Source organism: Myripristis murdjan, chromosome 9 (genome assembly GCF_902150065.1).
Source record: "Myripristis murdjan chromosome 9, fMyrMur1.1, whole genome shotgun sequence".
NCBI lineage: Eukaryota > Metazoa > Chordata > Actinopteri > Holocentriformes > Holocentridae > Myripristis > Myripristis murdjan.
The window spans coordinates 30,913,031-30,934,367 of record NC_043988.1 but is presented as its reverse complement, the minus strand read 5'-3'; the positions used below and the strand labels follow the sequence as shown (position 1 = coordinate 30,934,367).

Below are 21,337 nucleotides of genomic sequence, written 5' to 3'. Positions count from 1 at the left end.
GACAGTAGTTACGGGTCACTTTTATGGTGTGTATACAGGATCACTTTGAAAACGAGCAAATTCACTTGATTTCTTCTTTCTTCAATAATAAATACAGCTCTTAAATAAGAAATCAAGTGAAATCAATCTTACTTGATTTCTTAAACATTAAAAAACTTAAAAAACAAAAAAATTAAACATTAAAAAACTATGCACTGCACCAAAAAAGGAGGTTATTGAAATTTGTAAATCAACTTCTTTATTTTATTTATTTATTTATTAGGGTGGGTGTGAGGTGGAGATGAATTTCTTCTTTGTTATTTAGTTAATTTATTTACATTTTTGTTGTAATTTTGTGGTATTTTTAATATTAAATATATATTTACAATAATTATAGTTTTACCTTTTTTAAAAAAACACATTTTTACTTTATGAAATATTTACAAATTTTCTGCTCTTTTATTGTCTAATTTAACAGACTTTCTTGTAATTAATAGTTCCGAGCTAATTTCCAGGTCATTTATTTGCTAATTTGCTGATCATGCTTTTTGCTTTTTTTTCCCCTCAGACAAAATCAGTGAGTTTGGTTTTCAAGCATTTAAACAAAAGAACACAACATACACCCATCGACTGTAGAGGAGAGAAGTACAAATCTCTTGAAAAATATAGAGGTTATATGTCTAGAAAAAAGAGCTTGTGGTGAAACTTCAGGATTTAATTGTTAATGACCATGAAAATAAATATGACATTGTTATTGTGATTTATCACATCACGAGGCTGAATCTGTGGAACCACCAGGTAATCTACATTTTAATCATGAATCAAATCTGACTGGATGCTGTGAGAAACTCTTAACGGAGACAGCTCAGGCTTTTTTTTGACACCAGGAATGTTTATTGTTTGATATCCGGTTCTTGTCACGAAAATAAATCAGAAAATAAATACAGCACTCCGGTCCACATGGTGAGGGTCTGCCTGTGCGTTCACCTGTAGGAGACAATAAAAGAGAAGATTTAAACTCCACCTGGAGGAAAGTTACTGTAACGAAGAGCCTGAGGAACGCCAGGCATCTGAGTGGCAGCGACAGCAGTCAAATATCATCTTTATAAAAGAAAGAGCAGCGTTCAAAATGCTTCTTACACCCCGACAGAGAAAAAAAAAAAAAAACAGCCAACCTAATAGCTGTGCATCATCCTGTAATTCCATTTAAATCTGAATTTGGACGTTTCCAGCTTGTAGATCATAATAATTGAATAATTCTGACCTTTCGTTGGTGTCGGGCGCAGAGTTCAGGAACAACTCGATGTACCTCTCTCCTGCAGATAAGAAAGAGAAACATCACAGTGACTAAACTCTCACAGTGGACAACATTAAACATTCACACACAAAAAAGCAGAAGGAATGTATGCTTTGTGTTTTGAAAAGAACAGAATGCAGTAATCATAATTCAAATTCAATTGGACAAATAACAGGAACAGACATGATAACGTTCAAAATTAGCTGCCACCAGCACTTCATTTGTATTTTTTTTTTTTTGCTCATTTGTTGTTACTTGTAAACTTCTCAGGTCAAGAAAACCTGGTGGAATCATTTTGAACTTGGGAGCTATTGATAAATCTGGGTGCTTAAAAGGCCATTCAGTCATTTTCAAAAACTTAAAGGCCTTTTTTTTTAACTTGTTTTTCCTTAAATCCAAAAGGAACAGCATGGCTGACGGAAACTGATGGAACGCAGAAGCTCTTTTTAATCTGTTAACATGCGATGATGTGAGTTAGTGCAGAAACTGTTTTTGATTAATTCGTCGATTATAATTTTGTCAATCAAGTGAGCGCTTTAATCATAAAATAAAATAAAATAAAATAAAAATAAAAATGTCAGATATGTTCTGGCTTCAGCTTCCTGAATTGTTTCTGTTTTTGTCATTTTGTCACTGCTTTAGCTGCTGGTCAAGTAAACAATTTCACAACCACCTTTGGGCTCTGAGAAACTGTGATGCACATATTACATTTTAGAGATTAATCAATAAACTCTATAATTAATAGGAATAATGGTGAGATATTGCAAACCTTGACTGGATGAACAGCATCAGGTAAGTGACTTGCAATGACACTTTTTTTTTCTATTGTGGTTTTCTACTGTTCTGTTGTATTGTGTGTATTTCTTGTATTGAGCCACTGGATGCTTAAATTCACGATTGGGATCAATAAAGAAAGTAAGTATCTCTCTACCTGTCTAATCTAATGTGACGGCCAGACTTTGTGTTCATTTCAGAGAGTTACCCATGAGAAGCTTGTCTTTGGACATGGCGTCCGCTGCGTTCTGGTGGTTGGTGAAGAAAACATCGGCTTCCCCGCTGGCCCGCCCGTCAGGCCCGTACTCAATAAGAATTTTAGATATGGCTAAAGGAGAGAAGAACTGACCACACACACACGTACAAGAAAAACACACAAACAGGTGTTAAAATCATGTGAGCGCGTCCTCTGCTCAGGTTTGTCGAGCTCGATTGTTTTATGGCGTCAATGCTGCCTTACCTGGACGATGTCCTCTGCGGTTGCTTGGAAGGGGAGGCCCCGCATGTGAACCTGGTGCAGAGGCGGGACGGGGCTCTGATGGGACCCTGCAGCAGGAGATAACCTGTCAGTTCACATCTCAAAAAGCCTAACACAGCATGCCTCCCTCGTTATGTTCACCCTGCCTAAATAAAAGAATTAAAAAAAAACACTGCAGGTGAGAGGGCCACCAACTTCTTGTAGAAAAAAGGGAGTGGGACCTTGTATCAGACCCAAGGCACGGCATGTTGTCTACATGAAATTGGAATTTTATTTGCCCACAAATCTGAAAAAAAATGCATCATGGGCCTGAAAGTGTTACTTGACAAGAAAACAGCCCTTTAAAGTTGTTTGACAGCTACTTCACTGGCAACCACCATGTTCACCACGAACTCCGAGAGCAACAACTAAACATGCCACCCTGCACCTTCACAATTAAAGCTCCCACTTTCTCACAATACATGATAACATGTATACTTGTTAGTGTTTCATGATCTGTCTCTCGATAAGTAAATTGTAGCCTGTAATATTTTCCCTCAAGTTTTAGATATTCCTTCTCACTTTTATTTTTTAAGAGCAGTCAGTATTCACTCTGGATTTCATGTTCATTTCGTGCTTTAATGAGCATTGTAACTCAAAACTGAAGCTGTATGAAGTGACTGAATGTCAGATATGTTGAAAGGCTGTGTAAGTTTTACAAAAGATAAAATAAGCCCTCACCGGCTCTGGTGTGCGGGGCAGACACACTCCTCCTCGGGGTGGAGAGCGGACCGGCTGCAGGAGAGCTCGTCTCCGTCCTCCTCCAACTCGAATGGATCTCATTGCCTCTGCTGGGAAACACCTCGATGTATCTGGAAACATTTGAACCATGATCAAACAACAAATGAATATGATAAATAAAAACAGCAGCACAGGCGTTGCTGCTGAATTTGTTTTTGCATATGCACCGTTTATCCACGAACAGGAGAAACCTTGATTTTTGTGCTGGATTTATATTTGACTTTATTCAATATAGTGAATATATATAAAATATATATAATATAGTGAACTGAATATAATAAACTTTCTTAAAAGGTAGAATTTATGGCAGAGCTGTTGCAGTAAGCCACATTAGATTGTACAGGTGGAGCTGATAAAGTGGCCACTGAGTGTGTATAGTTACTATTTCTTCCAATGTGCTCGTATCTGACAAAATAATCTCTTTTTCCACTCAAATCTGATTATGAATGCGATCTCAGGGTTGTCACTCCCCTGCAGGGGTAAGAGGACAAATTCAACCGTGCAATGATCGGCACTCCCTTGACTAGCAGAAAACAAACGGTGAGCGAGCAGCGATGTGGTGTCTGCAGCCTCCTACCTGTTGCCCATGACCTCCCTGTCTCTCTGCAGAGCCTTGTCTGCCTCCTCCTGGGAGGAAAACCGCACATAAGCCTCGCCCGAGTTCCTCCCTCTGCGATCCAGCACGATGGTGACTCCGTCCTCCACTATGTCCAAACCTGCAAAACGCACATTTCGGTTTTTACTCCATGGTGGGCAATATTACAAGGTTTTGATTTTGTTTTATAGGGGGAAATACGCAATCTATGATCTTTATGTGTAGAGAAATAGGAATTGCAAGAATATGGATAAAACAATGCAACTGAATGCCCCACATATATATATATTATAATCATTGTAAGAGATTTAGATTCAAAACTATGACGTGGCCCTTCTGTGCATCACATGTGAACATGGGACAGGGCGTGGCAGCCTACCTTGAAAAAAGTGGACGATGTCGGCCTCTGTGCAGCTGAAGGGAAGGCCTCTGAGCCGGACAACACCGCCGGCCGCTGGAACCTGGATGGATTTCTTCAGAATCGCCTCGGCATCGCTGTTTGTTATTTCATATACTGGAAAACACAGAGAAAACACGGCGTGAGCTGACGACAAGGCTCACATGGCGCAGAGAGATTAACAAACAACATGATGAAACTCCATCTTCTGGGAATATTGCTCAAACTAAACAAATACAGCATAAACTGTCCATGTATTATAATATAAACATCCACAGCAAGAGCCACTCTAAGGGTGCTACCACACCTGCAGTTTGTTTTGTTTGGGCTGAGCCGTACTGGAAAGTTTACGTGTTTTACATTTGTGTATTTGGTCTGTTTAGGTTTCCTCTGCCAAATGACAGGCAACCCGATGCAAAACCTGAGTGTCATCCTGTCAGATTACAGCCACAACAAATCTGACTCTCGCTCCTGTAACCTGAGCTTGGCATAATGGACTGGTCTGTGCGCTCTGCTGTAATTTACCTTACCTCACAATATGATTTATTGTCTCATCTTGATGGTATTCAAGGTATTATCTTGATTTATCTGTCGTCTCTGTTTTTGCTTCTTTTCTCAAGGGCAACAGATTTAAACCACAAACACACACATCTGACACCTTCAGGAAACCCGGAGGGAAAACTCAATATCAAATGTAGTTTATCAAACTTACATTTACATTTTGTTTTTGAACTTATTATTACATATGCAACTTATTTCAGGAATTATGCATGACTGATATTTTTTTTAAAATTAACATTCTAAAAAAGCTCATGTACTCCCTGCAGTACTCCAACGCACCCCTAGGGGAATGCGTACCCCCATTTGATAAGCACTGTTATAACACATACAGGGAAAATATGCAAACTGAGAGGCCCAGACACTAAGAAAACAGCATTAAATAAAAGATGTTTACTAAGGTTCAGTCTAAATTGGAAAAGCACTCATATTTAAGAGACATTTACAGCCTAAAATCTGATATAAAACCCTAAACTAACCTTAAAACCATAAAAAAACAGCCCTAAACCATTATCCATCAGTCATAGTATTGCATACATAACTTTTTGTGATTATGCCATTAAAGGTCACATCACATAAAGAGCATCAGTGTAGCATGTGGTTTGTCTTTGATTGATTTTATAATATCATGAGCAGCTGCTGGCTCTCCTTCTACCCAGAAACCCTTGTGTTTTGAAACAGGAGTGGGCAATGTGCTTTGGGGTCTTGAGGTCAGATGTGAGTTGTGGTAACCAAGCAGGAACAGGTCCCTCCGTTATTCAAACGGCTGCATGTCAGCACTTTGTGGGAGTTTCTTGCTTACTAAAGAAAATGTCGAACCTTCCACATAGCGCGGGCCGAGGTACTGCATGTGCTTCTCCAGCGCTTTGCTGACGTCCTCCTCGTGCTCCATCTCGATGAAGGCCAGCCCCGACGGCTTCCCCATCCTGTTGAGGGTGAGATGGACGCCCTTCACCCCGTCTCGGATCCTGCACTCTGAGCACAGCAGGACGAGTCAGAGCCGTGACGTATGAGAGGTTTATTTGGTGTAAAAGCACTGAACTTCAAGCTGGAATAAAAGCAAAGCGCTCACCAGAGAAGAACTGCAGGAGGTCCTCGGCCTTGCACGACCACGGCAGGCCTCTGACCTGGACGATGTACACCTCCTTCTCTGGTTCGGAGTCTGGGTTGTAGGCTGGCAGCGGTGGGTACTCATCTTCATCAGGGGTCCCTGCCTGGAGGATAGAGGGTGTGCAGTTATTTGACTGTTTTAAGTCACTGTGTGGAAATTAGGGGTGGGGAAAAAAGTTTTATATTACTGAATTGATTTCAAAAGCAAACGTATTGATATCACGTGAAACTGAACAGCCTAAGGAATCATATCATGCAAGATTGTTGTTAAATTTTGGCGAAGAAAAAAATGGGATGACCATCTTCAGCAGGGTCGCTTGACCTCTGACCTCCAGCTGTCTGAATGAAAATGGGTTCTCTGGGCAGCCACGGCTCTCCCCTTTGCAGACATGCCCACCTTCTGCTAATCGCATGCAGTTTAGGCCACAAACCCTGCAGTCCACATGTGTTCTTAGGGCCTGGTGTAAAAAGGTGTGTTTGTGCAGACTGGGGCCTAAACAGTCTTGGAGTTGCATCAGTTGGCTTTGACTGGAAAGCTGAGATTCTTGTGGATTCATTGAGCCACATTTGAATCCTGTGTGATGATGATGGCCCCCATAGCAGCCATTTCACTGTAGTCAGACCATTTTTTGAAACTTGACATCACTGTATAGAATGACCCATGGTGACCTTTGGGATAATCACAGCCTCATGGCACAAACTAGAGGAGAATTCAAAAAATAAACAAGCGAAAATATATATATAGGATTCATCTTGCAGTCACAACACTATAGGGACAGCAGGGTCGTGACAGGTGAAGTCGTAAAGCAGGGCTGGCTCTCATCATCCATGGCACTAACCTTGGTACACAGGCTGTGCTGGCCGACCCTCAGCGCCTGGAGCCGGCAGAGGCTCTGCAGGCAGGCCGGCCCTCTGGAGACCCATTGCCGCTGCTGCCGGAGCTGAACAAACCCACACCCGGCCGTCGACACGCTTCTCCGGGCTGCGATCGCTGGCAAAGCGCCGGTGGATACCGTCGCATGTCTTGCTGCGACACAGCGATGTAAGAAAAACAAGAGGGATCTACAGCTGCCGGACATTGTAGCTCAGTAACAGTCATTAAACATCAAACTAAAAAAATATCCCAGCTGTTAACACGTTACAGTGACAAAACTCCACATTTAAGCGGTTTTTAAATGAGATTTAGTCCAACCGGAGCTAGCAAAACACGGGGGAGAGGCGGCTGGCTCACGTGGGTCAGTCAAGGGCAGAACTCGAGGTTTTGATTGGCTGCCGTGTCAAGCTGGCAGCACGATACTCACAACTTCCGGTCTGCGTTTTACAAAATAAAAGCAAAATATCACAATCAGAATGCTTTAGTGATCAGGGAGACATTAGGTCAATTACAGTTGCTCAAATTCTCAAGAAAAGAATGAAATGATTATCAATAGAAGATTTACAATATATAAAAATGTGCCTTTCAGATTCGTCAAAAAAGTATATGGATGTGTGTCAATATGTGTATTGATCCTACAAAATATAACAACGATAAATACTGAAATAAGAAATGAGCATATGTAAAAAAAAAAAAAAAAAAAAAAAAAAAAAAGCCAATTTACACCATAGATACATGGGGATACTGCATTTTTGAATTGTCGTCGAGTCCTTCGGGTGTACATTATTGCACAGTTGTTTAATTAAATCAGCGGTTGAAATGGTCTACACTTATGCAGTCACGCAGCAAAGTCATGTTGAGGGATTTTTCTGTCTGCACCTCTGATGTGTATAATTATATCAACAATTAACCCTCTTGTTATCTCTGGGGTCAGTGTGATTTCAATTTGATTCTGTTTCTGGTTGGTTTATTGTGGAGGGGCAAGTCCGTCAAACCGAAAGTGCTTTTGCTGCCAACTCCGGCAAACTTGACGACTGTGTTTCACTTCCTCGTTTGCGCTCTTGCTCGAAAGGAAAAAAAAACTTTGCAGATGGAAAAAGTCTGTGTGCACCGCCATCTAGAGACGTGGATGATGCACAATTCGCACTAAACACACAGCCTTAGTTTTTTTCTCCATGGTTGTCTGCGTCACCTATAGATTAATATCCATTAGGATCAAGCTGCTGCTGGTTTGAACCACGGACTATCCACATACAGTCTGTGGTTTGAATACCATAATAGTCAGTGAGTCAAATGTCAAAAGTCAAAAGTGAGTAAAATGTAGCCTTAAAATGTAGCATATATGTATACACACATGCATCCTCCATGCATACACACACACACACACACACACACACACACACACACACACACACACACACGCATATATATAAAGTCAAATTTTAAAGTCCGTGATGTGGTAGAAAATAAAATGCGGGTGATCTGTGACTTCCAGTTGGTGATCATAAAGAGAACAATGGCTAACATAAAGGAAACTAAACTATGTTTTTTACATTTTTATAAAAGCATGAAGCATGAATGTGTGTGGGGGGATGCGTTGTATATTTTACTTTTAATTTGTTTTTATAGGATCCCAAGTGAGAAACGCTGTCTCATTTTGTGTGCACTACTGCTGTATATGCAGCTTAATGACAATAAACTTGATTTGATTTGATGTATGTTTTTCATTAGTGTGGATGAGTTTGATATTGCTCACTATGAATTACGATTATGAGTTTATATCATTGAGTTTTATGTCAAACTAAAAAGGCTTGCAAACTGACTTTAAGTGGGTTTTAGCCTCCACTGCATACATACATGTACACATGATACAGCATGTAGTTTATATTTTATATTTTTTTTAATATTGAACTGTCTCTGGTTTCAGCGTCTGAAATATGCTGCCTTCAAGTGCGCCTTGTACTTAGAAACACTCCGAGAATTAAAAAGGCATCCACATGACCTCTCGCTCATCTAGTTCTTTTGATAATGTGGTAATAATTTGGATGCTGAATCAAAGCATTGTTTGACTACCTGTTGTTTAATTTGGGCAATCCAGAGATATTTTTTGACTTATTGCAAAAATTAAAAATAAATAAATAAACAGAGAATTTAGGATTTAAAGTATTATTAAAAAATAAATACAGTAGAAATAAAGAGCAAAAATAGACACATATGATATATTTATTTATTTGCAAGAATGAAACGCTGAAACATGTAATATTTAATCTGGGTAATTTAGGGTACTAAATGATCAGATTATAGGCATATAATTATTATGTAATCAGCACGCTATGGTGGCAACGTGTGTGTTAAACTCAAAAACTCAAATGTGTTGTATACTAAAAATTACACAGCCCCCTGTATTTATTTTTTTCTACTTGTGCTGTAAGGCTGTGATCTGAACTTGTTCCTGCCGCCCTGGCTGGTGGCGGCACACTGACCTAGTGGTGATATTTCCTGCATCGCCCCTGAAGGCAGCAGCGGTCACATGACCAGCTCCGTTATTTCCTGCAGCAGCGGCAGCAGCTCTCCGCTCGCCTCGCTCCTGCCTGCGACAGCTCACAGATTTACACGGCTGGTGTGCTCTCCCTGCCCTGAACCCACATTTACGGAAGAAAAAAAAACAACAAAACTCCATTCAGGCTTCTGCCATACCGTAAACCCTGTTTCAGTCAAAGCGACGACGGATACAAATACATACATTTTTTCCATAATCTTTTTTTTTTTTGCTAGTGTGGAAAGCCAGTTTTCATAATGGCGACAGCTGCGGTATCTGCCCCTGCTGGCTGCGGCCCCAACCCCGGGCCGGGAGCCGAGCTGGTCCGCGGGCAGGCCTTCGACGTCGGGCCTCGGTACAGCAACCTCTCCTACATCGGGGAGGGAGCCTACGGGATGGTCTGGTAAGCAAACTCGAACCAAATTAACTCAATTAACCCAACTTTTTTAGATATGGGTGCAGTTTACCCCAGTTTTTAACGCCTGACATGACGGTTTACGATGTAAATACACAGCTAGCCAAACGTTAGTGTCCAACTGATGTCAGTTGGTCGAAGACGGTGTCCGCTAACTGGGGAAAAAGCGCAAATTAATACGCTTCTGGTGGGTATTGATAACATTTGGTTTAATTTGGCATCATATCGACTGCAAACTCGTAGTCACCGTTTATTCACCTTTTTTCTTTTTTCTTTTCTTTTCTTTTTCTTTTTTTTTTTTTTATTAAATCACTTAACTTGCGTCGCTGGTGGTTATATTTCTGCATCAGTTGCTGGGATTTTAATTAGCGTCGTTGCACCTTCACACAAGACACTTGAGCTTTTGTAAATTTAATTTCCCTTGGTCTAATCACATCCGAGTCTTTAATATTGCCTGTTAATGGTATTGTTATTCGTCCCAGAATTAAAATAATACCACAAAGCATTTCAGTATTCCTATTTTATTCTTCTCCATGGGGATTTGCAGGGTGACTGTGCTCACCAATAAAATTCAATGGCCTTGGTGTACTTTGTGCCACTTTCTGTATCGCAAGGCAGTATAATATCCCTTTATTTACATAATATTCACATAGGGGCCTTATAGCAGGGCAGTGGTACTCAGTAGTGACTTAAAAGCGAGCACATCCTGCTTCCTTGTTTTTTAATCTCTTATAGTATCGCTATAGCATTTTTCATGTGTTTTCACCCATTTCAGTTGCATAGAATTACATTTTTCTCGTTAAATTTGAGTAATATTCTCCTAAAATGTGTCCTGCTGGTCTTTTCATAGTGGTTTGGACGTTTGCATCAGTAGCTCATACAGATGGCTGATTATTCAACCTGCTGATATAAAGGAATTTACACAGATGCTCAAATTACATTAACAAGGCCCATTCTTAAGGCAGTGTTTTCTGAATGATCTTAAATAATAATTTATGAGCAGGGGTAAATTTACCTGGACTTAATTTAGATATCTTTTCACCTGTGGGATAGATTGTTACCTCTCTTTTTCATCTGACATTAATCCTAATGATGTAAAATTATAGTATACATGATGGCGACCAACACCAGATCGCATGAAGAGAAATCCTTTGTACCTTTGAATCTTGTTTCTCTAGCCTCTGGTAATGTAACTGACCTTATTTGTGCACACTGTATTATATAATACATTCTTTGGTTTAAAGGAGAGCAGTGTGGTCTTGTTTTTTTTCTTTGTGGTGGGTAAAATTGGGTTTTTCGAGGCGAGTGATCTGACACAGATGGCCTACAGAGGAGAGGCACAGCAGGTTGTTTAGCATCACAGACATTTTTTTTTTTTCCGTGATCTTTAACAGTTGTTCAAAAAGGACAAAATGGTTTTTGTGTAGTCTTGATAAAGCATCGTAGACTCATGAATCTCTCCCAGAAATCAACAAGAGATGAGGCCTCAATCTGCTCATATGAAAGTGAAAGGATGTGTGGTTTTAGCGAGACGTTCCCAGCACCCAGGATAATTTTCTGGATATTTGGGCACATACTCTGGCCCAGATCTCCTGGCTAGCACTGCTGTGGCCTGAGTCCAGCTCAAGTTCAACGGAAATGGTGGTACAAATGTGGCATGACTTTACAAAATGCGTGTCCAGTACATAGTCAGCACATTCTTTTGTTTCTTTATGTCAATTTAGATGACATATGGTGTCATGGTAGCAAATTATTGATTAGATATTGTAGTGCAAAGCAACAAGAACAGGTAAAGTACAGTTTACTTATGAGGTTTCAATGTCACAAGGCCAATATTGAGGCTATTAGTGTTCAAAACCGGTGGGATTCTTTTTTTAATTATTATTTTGGTGCTATGCTGTCATATGGTGTTTCTGCACTGCATTTCCCAGAGATCACCTGTCAATCAGACAGTATGAGCGGGACTGTGATATGTTTGTCCTGGGATTTTCTGTTGTTGAAGTTTGAATTTCTGGAGCTGGCACTCTTTTTTTTTTTGTCTGTTCAGCCATGCTGTTAATGCTAGCTGCCCCATTCTTCTTCTCCTTCTCTTGATTTCAAGCAAACTTCTGACGCTGCTTTATGAATTTAATCCAAAACTATGGGAAACCACACTGAATTACCCGATTTCCCGTTGGGGATCAAAAAAGTATTTCAGATTCCAATTCTAAAAGAAGATGCTCATATTTTGCTATTTCTTCATATATTCTTTACCCAGTATAAAGACACAAGTAGATATATAGAGATCCATATGGACATGTAGAGCTGGATATCTTTTTACCTGGCAGGATGACAAACTCTGTCTGATAAACAAGTTGCTTGTGACTTTTGTTTACAAGCTCTGGTTTGCTAATATTTGGACGCTGTTAAACTTAAACTAACCAAATACAAAAATGCAGCAAAGTAAATTTTGTCACAGTGGTTCGGATCCAAAGAACATGAGTTATAAGTGTGATCACACGCTGAAAAATCATGTTATTTCTATGAGATAATTTTAGAACAAATTCTCTTGCCCCTGTTATCAAAATATTGACTATTTTCAGCTATTTTTCTGTTGTTCAGTTCTTCTAAATCAGTGCAGTTTTAACTCCTCCTATCAGCAACAACAGCAAACTGAACTTCCCAGTGTTTTTAGTCTTACTCTAGTCCTTGTAGTATGCTCACATAATAGTTGGTGTTGTCGTTGTGTGCGCCCTGTGGGAGACTGATGGATTGGATGTCGAGCAGTACAATGTCTTATTACAGGCGTTGGGAGCAATGAAGCAGCCTTGGCCTGCTTGCACTCGTCATATTTTGTGTTTGTGTTGATTCTTGTGGTTTTCAATCATGTTACTTTGAGTTGCAGCAATAGCCCCAAAGAAAGTACTGCACAGTTTGTGCTTTATGGACGTCATTTGTTTTGTAACTGAAATATTTTTGAAATGGCATAGTAGGGTCTGTTTTCTGCTGCTGAAACAATGTTTGGCTGTCTGGGCGTTTGGACGTAGGGAACAGTTTTGCGTCTTACATAATGACAGAAAATAGCTATAAAAATAAGTACTAAATTGCAAAGGCTTTTGTTTTTCAGCAGGTCACAAGCCTTTTTTCATTTATTCTTTATTTTAGCAGAATGTCAGTGAGTTGTTTTTAGAAGAGACCTGAGATCAAAGCACTATCAAGAAATTATACAGGGGTCAATAGTCTGACTATTTTTATTTATATTAATGCATTGACAAAATATTCAAGGATTTTGTTAGGCACACTCAAAGACTAAAATGCCCACATGTAGATGGTCTACAGTTTTGCTTAAAATGATGCATGAGTATTACTGTGGTACTACAATGTAATGCAGTAATATGCCTTTTTGACGTGTTCTAAATGTATTTTTGAAAATATTGGGTGCCTGTGACTTCAGTGAGGCAAGCCTGCAGTATGTTGGTGTATTTAGACATTTATGGGTGATCATGGTATTAACACTCAATACACTAGTGGATACTTTAATTTTCTAAAAGTTATCCTAGATACAGGTGTTTTTTTTTTTTTTTAATGTGTATGTCTGCGCTAAAAAAACAACAACAGCTGTGTGGCCTCAATATTGCTTTGACTCTTGAAAGTGGATTAAAGGCAAGAGATGAAATAGGACTAGGGCTGCATGATACTTGCACATTATCTTATTGGGATTATTGTGCTTAATGTTGAGTTATTAATTGCAACACCTTAGCATATAGAGATTCAGATTGTTCGGTACTGTATTTGCTGCAAACTAGAAAACTGTGTTTAGGAGTCATTTTGACCACCTAGCACTTGGTTAAAACAACACCACCTTCAGGCTAATTGCTCCTTCAGAAATATACAAGATATGACAAATGGTCTGTTTCAGTCAATCTGGACTTTTGTTTTTACTGTATGCCAATTTAGTTCTACCATTTAAAAGTAGGCTATAGTATTGATAGTATATGTTAACACTGTAGGATAGTATAGAAACAACTGTGTACTGCAGGGTATATCTCATTTTCAGGGTAAGCTGCAGCCACTTGTAGTTGGCAAGGCTGCTGCATATCAAGGGCTTTCCAATGGCTAAGTGATGCGTAGATTTACAGTAGGCTGAGCCTGTTGACACAAGCCTCAGTTAGTGCACATTATGAACTTACACAATCACAACATAATGTCATTCTCTCTGATTATATTCAGAAGCTGTAATGGCAAGCTGAACCAAAGCTAAAAGCTAGATCACCAGGAAGTACCAGTACAGCGCTATGTCTTCAGAATGATTTTTATACATTAAGACATAAGCAGGTGACAGTCATTGTGAGATCCCATTCATGTCTGGTTCAGCATTCAAGTCTTAATGGATGGAACAGAAGAACGAGATAACATCTTGAAAAGATAATTTAAAATCAATCATAAGTGATCTGCAAGAGATATTGCCTCTAAGTAAAGCTGATGGTACTAGTATGACTAAACCTGAGAATTAATTTTTTTTTTTTTTTTTTTGGGTTGCAACCATCAGTGGATTCGCTGGTATATGTTTGCCATCTGTATTTACACACTTTGTAGCGACAGATATCGGATCCTATTAACAAGACCCACTTGTCCTATTTGTAACTGGCACTAGGACACTTATGTTTTCAGTTTTCCCCAGTTGACTGCCCCTGCTTATAGTAAATTTGACTTGACATGAGTGTGAGTGTGTCATCAGAGCATAACCCAAGCCTCATTTTAGCTGCCTTCAAAACTTGTTAGTTAAGATTTAAAAAGCAGCTGGAGACCTACAGTATGAGGACCATCACAGGCCAAAACAAACCCATCTGAGGCCTGGGCGTGCCAGTGGGCAAATGATAAGAATTGGCTCATCTCATTATGCCTGCCTCGAGTGTCACTGTGGACAAGCATGTGTTTAGTTTTCTGTGGTAGAAAAACATGATCCAAATCACGGTTACATACGTCTGTGCTTAAATATGCACAGCATTTACACATGCTTTGGTAATAGGTATACTTAGAAAAAAATTAAAATAGGCATACTTAGAAAAAAAAAATTAAAATTTTTGTTTGTTTGTTTGTTTGAAAGAAATAATCATTTGCTTAGAAATATATTTTTTCATGGTCACTTTCACCAAATTTTGGCATTTGCTACCACAGATACTTGCTGCTTACATGAAGTGTGAAGCTGAGTGTGAAGCCAGCAGCCTGCCGTGTATTGCCTGTCTGCCTAAAAGAAGTTACATACAGTCGCATTTCTCTGGCAAACACAAATTTTGTAATAAAACCCAAACCCCAAATTATTTGTGTTTGCTGTCCTCCTGTGGTGAGCATCTAAGTGCCTCAGCCTGCCTTCTGTCCCTCCCCTGTGAGTGTTGGATCTCGACTCCATGACCCATCTGATACTGAACTGCTGCTGATGCACTGCTTCGTTCTGCCATGAGCCATCCTCTTGAAATGCCACCGTGGCGCCCATCTCCACGGCAACCTCTCTGCCTCTGACATCAGTACCATCACTCCACCGCCAATAGGAGAGGGAGGAGGAGAACAAGAGCCTTGACACTCTGAAATCCTGTTGTGCAGTTCAGAGGAAGATGTAATTTTTGTAATTTATGTGATTGTGCTTGCCAAGATGGGTGTGATGACACACACACACACACACACACACACACACACACACACACACACTGTTGCTGTCCAATTCACTAGGACCTGACAGATGAATTTTGTTGCTGCATGCTGGCTTTTTGTAGATTTGTTATATCCACATTTATTTCTAAGTTGATTTAAGATCACCTTTGGTATAAACTCATAATCAAGATGGCAGCTACTACTTTGAGACTGTCACCTTTAATGAAAAATACCTCTATGCAAAAGTTCAGTAGAGTTTTAAACATGTTTTAGGACTCTGTTGAGGTCTTCAGAAAGCTGTGATGATGATTTTATTAACAGGTAGGCTAACAGTAAACATTAACAGTTTTATTGGTTAGTCAGCTTTCATTTTATCTCGTCTGAGAGCAAAGTATGTTGGGTGAGTGTGACAAAAGACACATGCACGACAGTTTTTGAGGGGGAAAACACCTTTAAACAAGTGGAGCAGTGCTACTCCAGGCACACAGCAGTGATGACTGATACATTTACATCACCAACTATCTGAGGGAAGACCTTCCTCCCCAGATCTCACGCCTCTGTAGTTTGTGCACATTTTTCTGCAGCAGCCTTTCCTGTTGTGCTGTGGTATGATAAAGCTGACAACTAATACAGATTAACATGTAGCACAAATACTTTTACACCCATGCTTGTCACCATTCCTTTGTCTTAAAATGCTTTAGCATGCTGACATCGGTTGATAATAATAACATTTTAATCCCTTTAGTTCAGTGGTACAAATTACCAGTACAACTGACAAATGCCAGGCGAGCATTGATAAGCAGTTTGTTTGCAGAGTGAAGAGGCAACTGTGGTTGGCGGCTGCAGGGAAAGTTCTTGCTCAAACAACCACAGAAAAATTGCTACTTTGAATAAAGTGCATGAAGATGAGCGGACATGAAACTGACTGATTTATCGTGTAGTTTCATGGGGAAGGTTCAATCTTGATGTTGATTTGATGTGCCAGTGACACAAAGCAGACATCATCAGGAGAGCAGAAGACAGGCGAAGTGATGACGGTTTGAAGGCAATCTGGAGAGGAACGCTCAGCTGTCGGGTTCAATCAGTGGGTGATGATATATCAAGAATCATTACAGGCGATTGTTAATTCACCTTTTACTATCTTAAATTTATCCCAAATCAGAGAAGTTATCCTATTCACTCTCCTCTTACTTGGCTATACATCATACATCACGAACACCACTTTTAGCTGCATTGGTGAGAAATGGAAGATGTGCTCTATTTGCCTTTTGGAAATGGTGAAATTTGCAGATTGTAGAGTCTATGACCTTGTGGATAACAAACTCCAGTTGAAATGCTGTGGTTCAAGTGTTGAGTTAGCTGCTGACAAACTGTAAATTAAGTTAAACCTAATTATTTGTTGTATTCATTTCTGATACTGATTTGAGTCAATATAAATCGCAATCATTGGCAATTATGGTAATAGCCCAAATCCTGGAGTAACATTTTCCATTTTGGTGAGATTCATAGTTCCCCCTAGTCCAAATGTTTTCGCTGGAGGGTAGGCCCTGTATTTCCATCCTTGTAAATAAGCAGACCATGGTTGTTACAGTCTGAGACTAACTAGGTCATTAAGGTCAGTTAATGGATGAAGTTTAAACTTCACAGATTTACGGAATTTAATGCATTCCTGACCTTAGAACATTAAAAATGTTATTAATCTCGTTCGTTGGATATTAATTTATTACTATCTATTATCTTTATATACTGTAAGCCAAACTTTAATAGTTTGAGGTGAAAAGATTGAACTGATAACATTTATTGAATCTGACACTGCAACATGAGCTGCACTGGAACAAAGGAGTCTGCAAAAGTACAGAAACAAATTTTTCAGCAACCTGGCTTGATTGTCACTTCCATAACAAGTAGAAGTGCATCTGTATTTAGCCTTTATTGTGTTTCTTGTCATCTCTAGTAAGCCTGTTGTGTAATTCAGTCACTGCAGGTCTACTCCCACAGCAGACCTCGTAACCAAGGCCATTTGAAGAAATGAGACTCCAATCAAAAGTGATTTGATACTGAATGAAAACAATAAAGCACACAGAAAGTGTCCATTTGAAAAAGCCTATCTTAAAGAATGGGGTTGATGAATCACAGATAGTATACTAGTCTGTAACCTGAGTGGAAAAATATAAGGGAAGAGTCGGTGTAGAAATAGAAAAGAGAAAGTCGAGGGAATCTGCAACAACAGGATGATTTTTAATGTAAATTTAGCTATGACGTCTTGGTAATATTGGTGAGTTCTACTATTTAATATGGTCTGTAGTTAAGTGTGAAATTACATGGCTAAAACAAGCTTACAAATAGAAAGATTTAAATTTAGTTCATCTACTTTGGCACTGCTCCAAAATGTATATCAGGTACATGAACAGTAAGAACATGACAATTTTAATAGTGTTATTTCAAACTGGCAACAGGTCTGTGTCTGAATATGTGATATTCACTGCTGATCAGTGGAAACTTTTAACAGAGGAAGCCTAAGTTTCTCTTGTCTTCACAATTGCTGCACATTTCCCAGAAGTGTTACTGTTTGCTGTGGCAAGTATTGGCATGTGCTGAACATTCACCTCATCACAAAACATCATACACCATTATGAACAATGATTTTATGAAAATTCTTAATGCAATTTTATGTAAATTAAATCAAATTAAAATGAAATGTTACTTTTAATTTATTCACCTTAAACCTACATGAATATTTAAAAGAAAAAAAACCCACAACAGTTAGACTTGCACTGTTAGGTATCAACAGCTCTGATGTTCAGTGCATTCCAGGAGCTATTTTCGTGATGAAGTGTCATCGTTTGCTGTTTTTATGGTCGAGCCATTTTCCCTCATACTGCCTCTTCTACTTCTGCCTCAGTTAGTGATTTCCTGCACTTCCCAGAAGAACGTTCCCCACCTTCCAGGGGAGAGTTGTGAACCAGTTACATTCAGAGCATGGGCTGAGCAATAACGATAGTGATAGTAAGAGCAAGAAAGTGAGCTTTTTAAATTTTTTGTCAAGAACAAATGAGTCATGTTTTGTTGGCTGCATTACTTTCGGATCTATTGAGACTCCTCTCAGTGGAGAAATCAGTGTCTCTGTTCCTTTTATGATAAAATTTCTCCCTCTGAGTGTAGAAAGAAGCACTGATTCTGACGTACTGACACCGAAACCTGACATTTACGTTTTATGTTTTAGGTCACTGAAAAATATCTTCTATTAAAAAAAAAACATTATAGCTGTACTTGACGTAATGTCTACATTCGGCCACTTAGCTATGGAAATAAGAACTATGCATCAGTAAACAACAAAATTTGCACAGAAATTCAAGATGCATGTCCAGAAGCTGTTTTCTTAACCATGTGTAAGTCAGACTAGATTTTTACCTTTGAGGGCAGCTTTTTTACATTATTACATTATTACATTATTATATTCTACATGTTCTCTTATGAATGCAATACCAATTGAAAGTCACTTTTAAACACAAAGAATTTCCTGACCCTTTTACTAAAAAACTGCATAAAACAAATAAAGAAGCTTGTCTTTGTATGGAAAGACAGATACAGTAGCTGCCTACATGGTTGACAGGGATAAATCTTCAAATACATTTACGCCTTAAAGTAACCAAATGTTGCGGGAAAAAAGACTGAGGAAAGACCTTTATTTTGAAGTAAATGAACATGTACGTCCATCAAATTGTGCATTTACTTGGTTGACAGCCCTCTAGTTGGTTTCTCCCCATGCTGGAAATCACAATTATTTTCACACATGACTAAGAAAGACACAGTGTGTCAACTCTTGTAGGTCATATTCATCCAAGCTTGAGTCTGAGAGAAACTGTATCAGATACATCAGTCATAAGATTATTAAAAACTTTCCTGATGCCTGGGGGGAAATTGGATTCTAGCAGCAGCAAAGATAATGGCGTTCAGCATGAAACAAAAAAACATTAGCACAAAAATAGGGTAAAATCAGAAATAAATCCAATAAAGCAATAAAACAATATAAATAGTAATAGGTTTGTAAAAATGTATGCTGTGACAGTGTAAACATACAACTAAATTATTGCTGGGGAAATATGGGTAACCGGTGTGGATTAACATTTTTTTATGCGTTAGTTGCTTACAGTTTAAATAGATTGTAATAGCAGCAGCACTTGCTTATTAAATATCAGTTACGAAATTAAAAATCTGTCCTGTATAGTGTGTATTTGGATACACCAATACATAACATAATCATCAGTTAATAACTATAAAAAGGCTGCATACAGTATGAGATAGTGGCAATTTTCAAAATACTAGTATAGTATGCAGAATAAATTATGAGAAAGATGTGAAAATTGAAGAAGTGTGTGTGTGCGGTTCACAGGGTGTAAATATGTGATGTATTCACATTATCGGCTTGGATGAGCAAGGCAGAGCCCCTCTCCTCCTACAGTTCCTCCGCACAATGCAAACAAACTCACAACCTCACTACACACTAGTAGCCTGTGGCTGTGCTTTTGAAGGCCGGCCCTGTGCCCCGCCGCCTCGGCTCACTCCCTCAGCTTCCCCTCAGAGCCTCGACACGGCACCGGGCTCGGCCATGTCTGGCTCATTAGCACGTCAACGGACATATCTGGGCTCTTTTCTTGTGCGCTCAGTACACAATGCCTATTGGCATAGTGAGCTTTTCCCCTTCTTCCCTCAACCCAACCCCTTGAACATCGTCATGGTAACAGTCTATTGCATAACACAGGCTGCAGTGTAAAGCCTTGTATTCCCGTTTCCTTGGAAACAGGGGGGCCCCCCTTCTCCTCCCCCGCGTCCTTCTTCCTGAGCACTGAGCATGCTCATTAGACAATAGCAGAGCAGAGGAAACAGGAAAGGCAGCTCAGAGCAGATTCTCTTCAACATGCGCTCTGTTGCATATAAGAGCCTGCGGCGCGGCTCTGAACACCATCAGAGCATCTTTATTAAGTTGAGCGCAGGAGTGAACAGCAGACGCTTCACCAAGAGGCTCTCTGATTGTGACACAATGTTCACTGTCAGTACCTCAGTAGAGATTTGTTCAGGAGACTTTGTTTTACTGAACGCTGTCATATAGAATGAAAGGTCCCATATCTACGTCATTCTACAGTTAGTCCCCGCTGGACGTCACTAGAGTAAATATCTAAATCAGTGAAAATCGTATCTATTTGTAGATGTCCTGAATGCCTGAGAGTCTCCCACATAGCTCAAATTGCAGTCCACCATGTTAAGATAAGGCTATGATAAGGGAAGGGAAACTCCCGAAATACACCTAGGTAAGCATATTACCTCTGCACACACACAAGCTAGTGAACTTTGTACTTCAAGTCTCTGCTATAGCAGGATTCAGACTTGACTTTACATGGTGCAACCTGAAGGCAACTTCAGTTCTATGCACTTAAGTTGTGTTCAGGTTCTGCAGGTGAACTGTGATCCAGTGAAAACCGTGACTTGGGCTTACATCATCATTGGGAATGTAAAGGATGTGTTTCATGGCATAGCAACAGTAAAAGTTTTATTTGCAACCTGCAACTAATTGCATGAAGTTGCTCTGTGTAAAGCCAGTCTAAGAGAACTGCTGGACTTGCCCAAACAAAAACAATCAAATATACTCTGTTTGAATGTGCTTAAGACATGGAAGCTCAGCCACAACTTACCATATCTGCTCTGACTTATTTTCCTTTAAGGACTTCATGTAGTGTTAATTTCTTTCATGTTATTGCTTTTGATTTTATGCAAAGCCTTTGCTCTATTTTCTCAGTTTATTTTCGTGTTATTGTTAACCAGTGTTTGTATATGCTTCTTACTGCTTAATTTAGATTTTGTTTTTAATGTAAAGCATCTGATTGTCTTGAAAGCACTATACAAATAAATCCCATG

The 21,337-nt window shown here is 39.4% G+C and overlaps 2 protein-coding genes across 2 annotated transcripts in view; one reads left to right on the top strand and one right to left on the bottom strand.

The window, feature by feature from the left end:
• Positions 1-824: 824 nt before the first annotated feature.
• Positions 825-7,208, bottom strand: grsf1 (G-rich RNA sequence binding factor 1). The gene is made up of 10 exons (XM_030059175.1): positions 6,808-7,208; positions 5,931-6,072; positions 5,678-5,833; positions 4,283-4,417; positions 3,886-4,024; positions 3,249-3,379; positions 2,511-2,596; positions 2,259-2,394; positions 1,244-1,295; positions 825-966 (listed from the first exon to the last, which is right to left on the bottom strand). The coding sequence occupies exons 1-10, from the start codon at positions 7,045-7,047 to the stop codon at positions 963-965; spliced, it is 1,221 nt and encodes a 406-aa protein (XP_029915035.1). The 5' UTR covers positions 7,048-7,208; the 3' UTR covers positions 825-962.
• Positions 7,209-9,412: 2,204 nt separating this feature from the next.
• Positions 9,413-21,337, top strand: part of mapk1 (mitogen-activated protein kinase 1) — a 28,634-nt gene continuing 16,709 nt past the window's right edge. Inside the window, 1 exon segment of the mRNA XM_030059929.1 lies at positions 9,413-9,784. Within this exon segment, the coding sequence (XP_029915789.1) occupies positions 9,639-9,784 (146 nt within the window). The 5' untranslated portion in view covers positions 9,413-9,638.

Excerpts from the sequence above, each read along its gene's own strand:
- grsf1 (XM_030059175.1), bottom strand. The coding sequence starts at position 7,047 with ATGTCCGGCAGCTGTAGATCCCTCTTGTTTTTCTTACATCGCTGTGTC. Across the intron at positions 6,073-6,807 it reads AGCACAGCCTGTGTACCAAG|GCAGGGACCCCTGATGAAGA; the intron begins GTTAGTGCCATG and ends TCTATCCTCCAG. Across the intron at positions 4,418-5,677 it reads CGGCCCGCGCTATGTGGAAG|TATATGAAATAACAAACAGC; the intron begins GTTCGACATTTT and ends TGTGTTTTCCAG.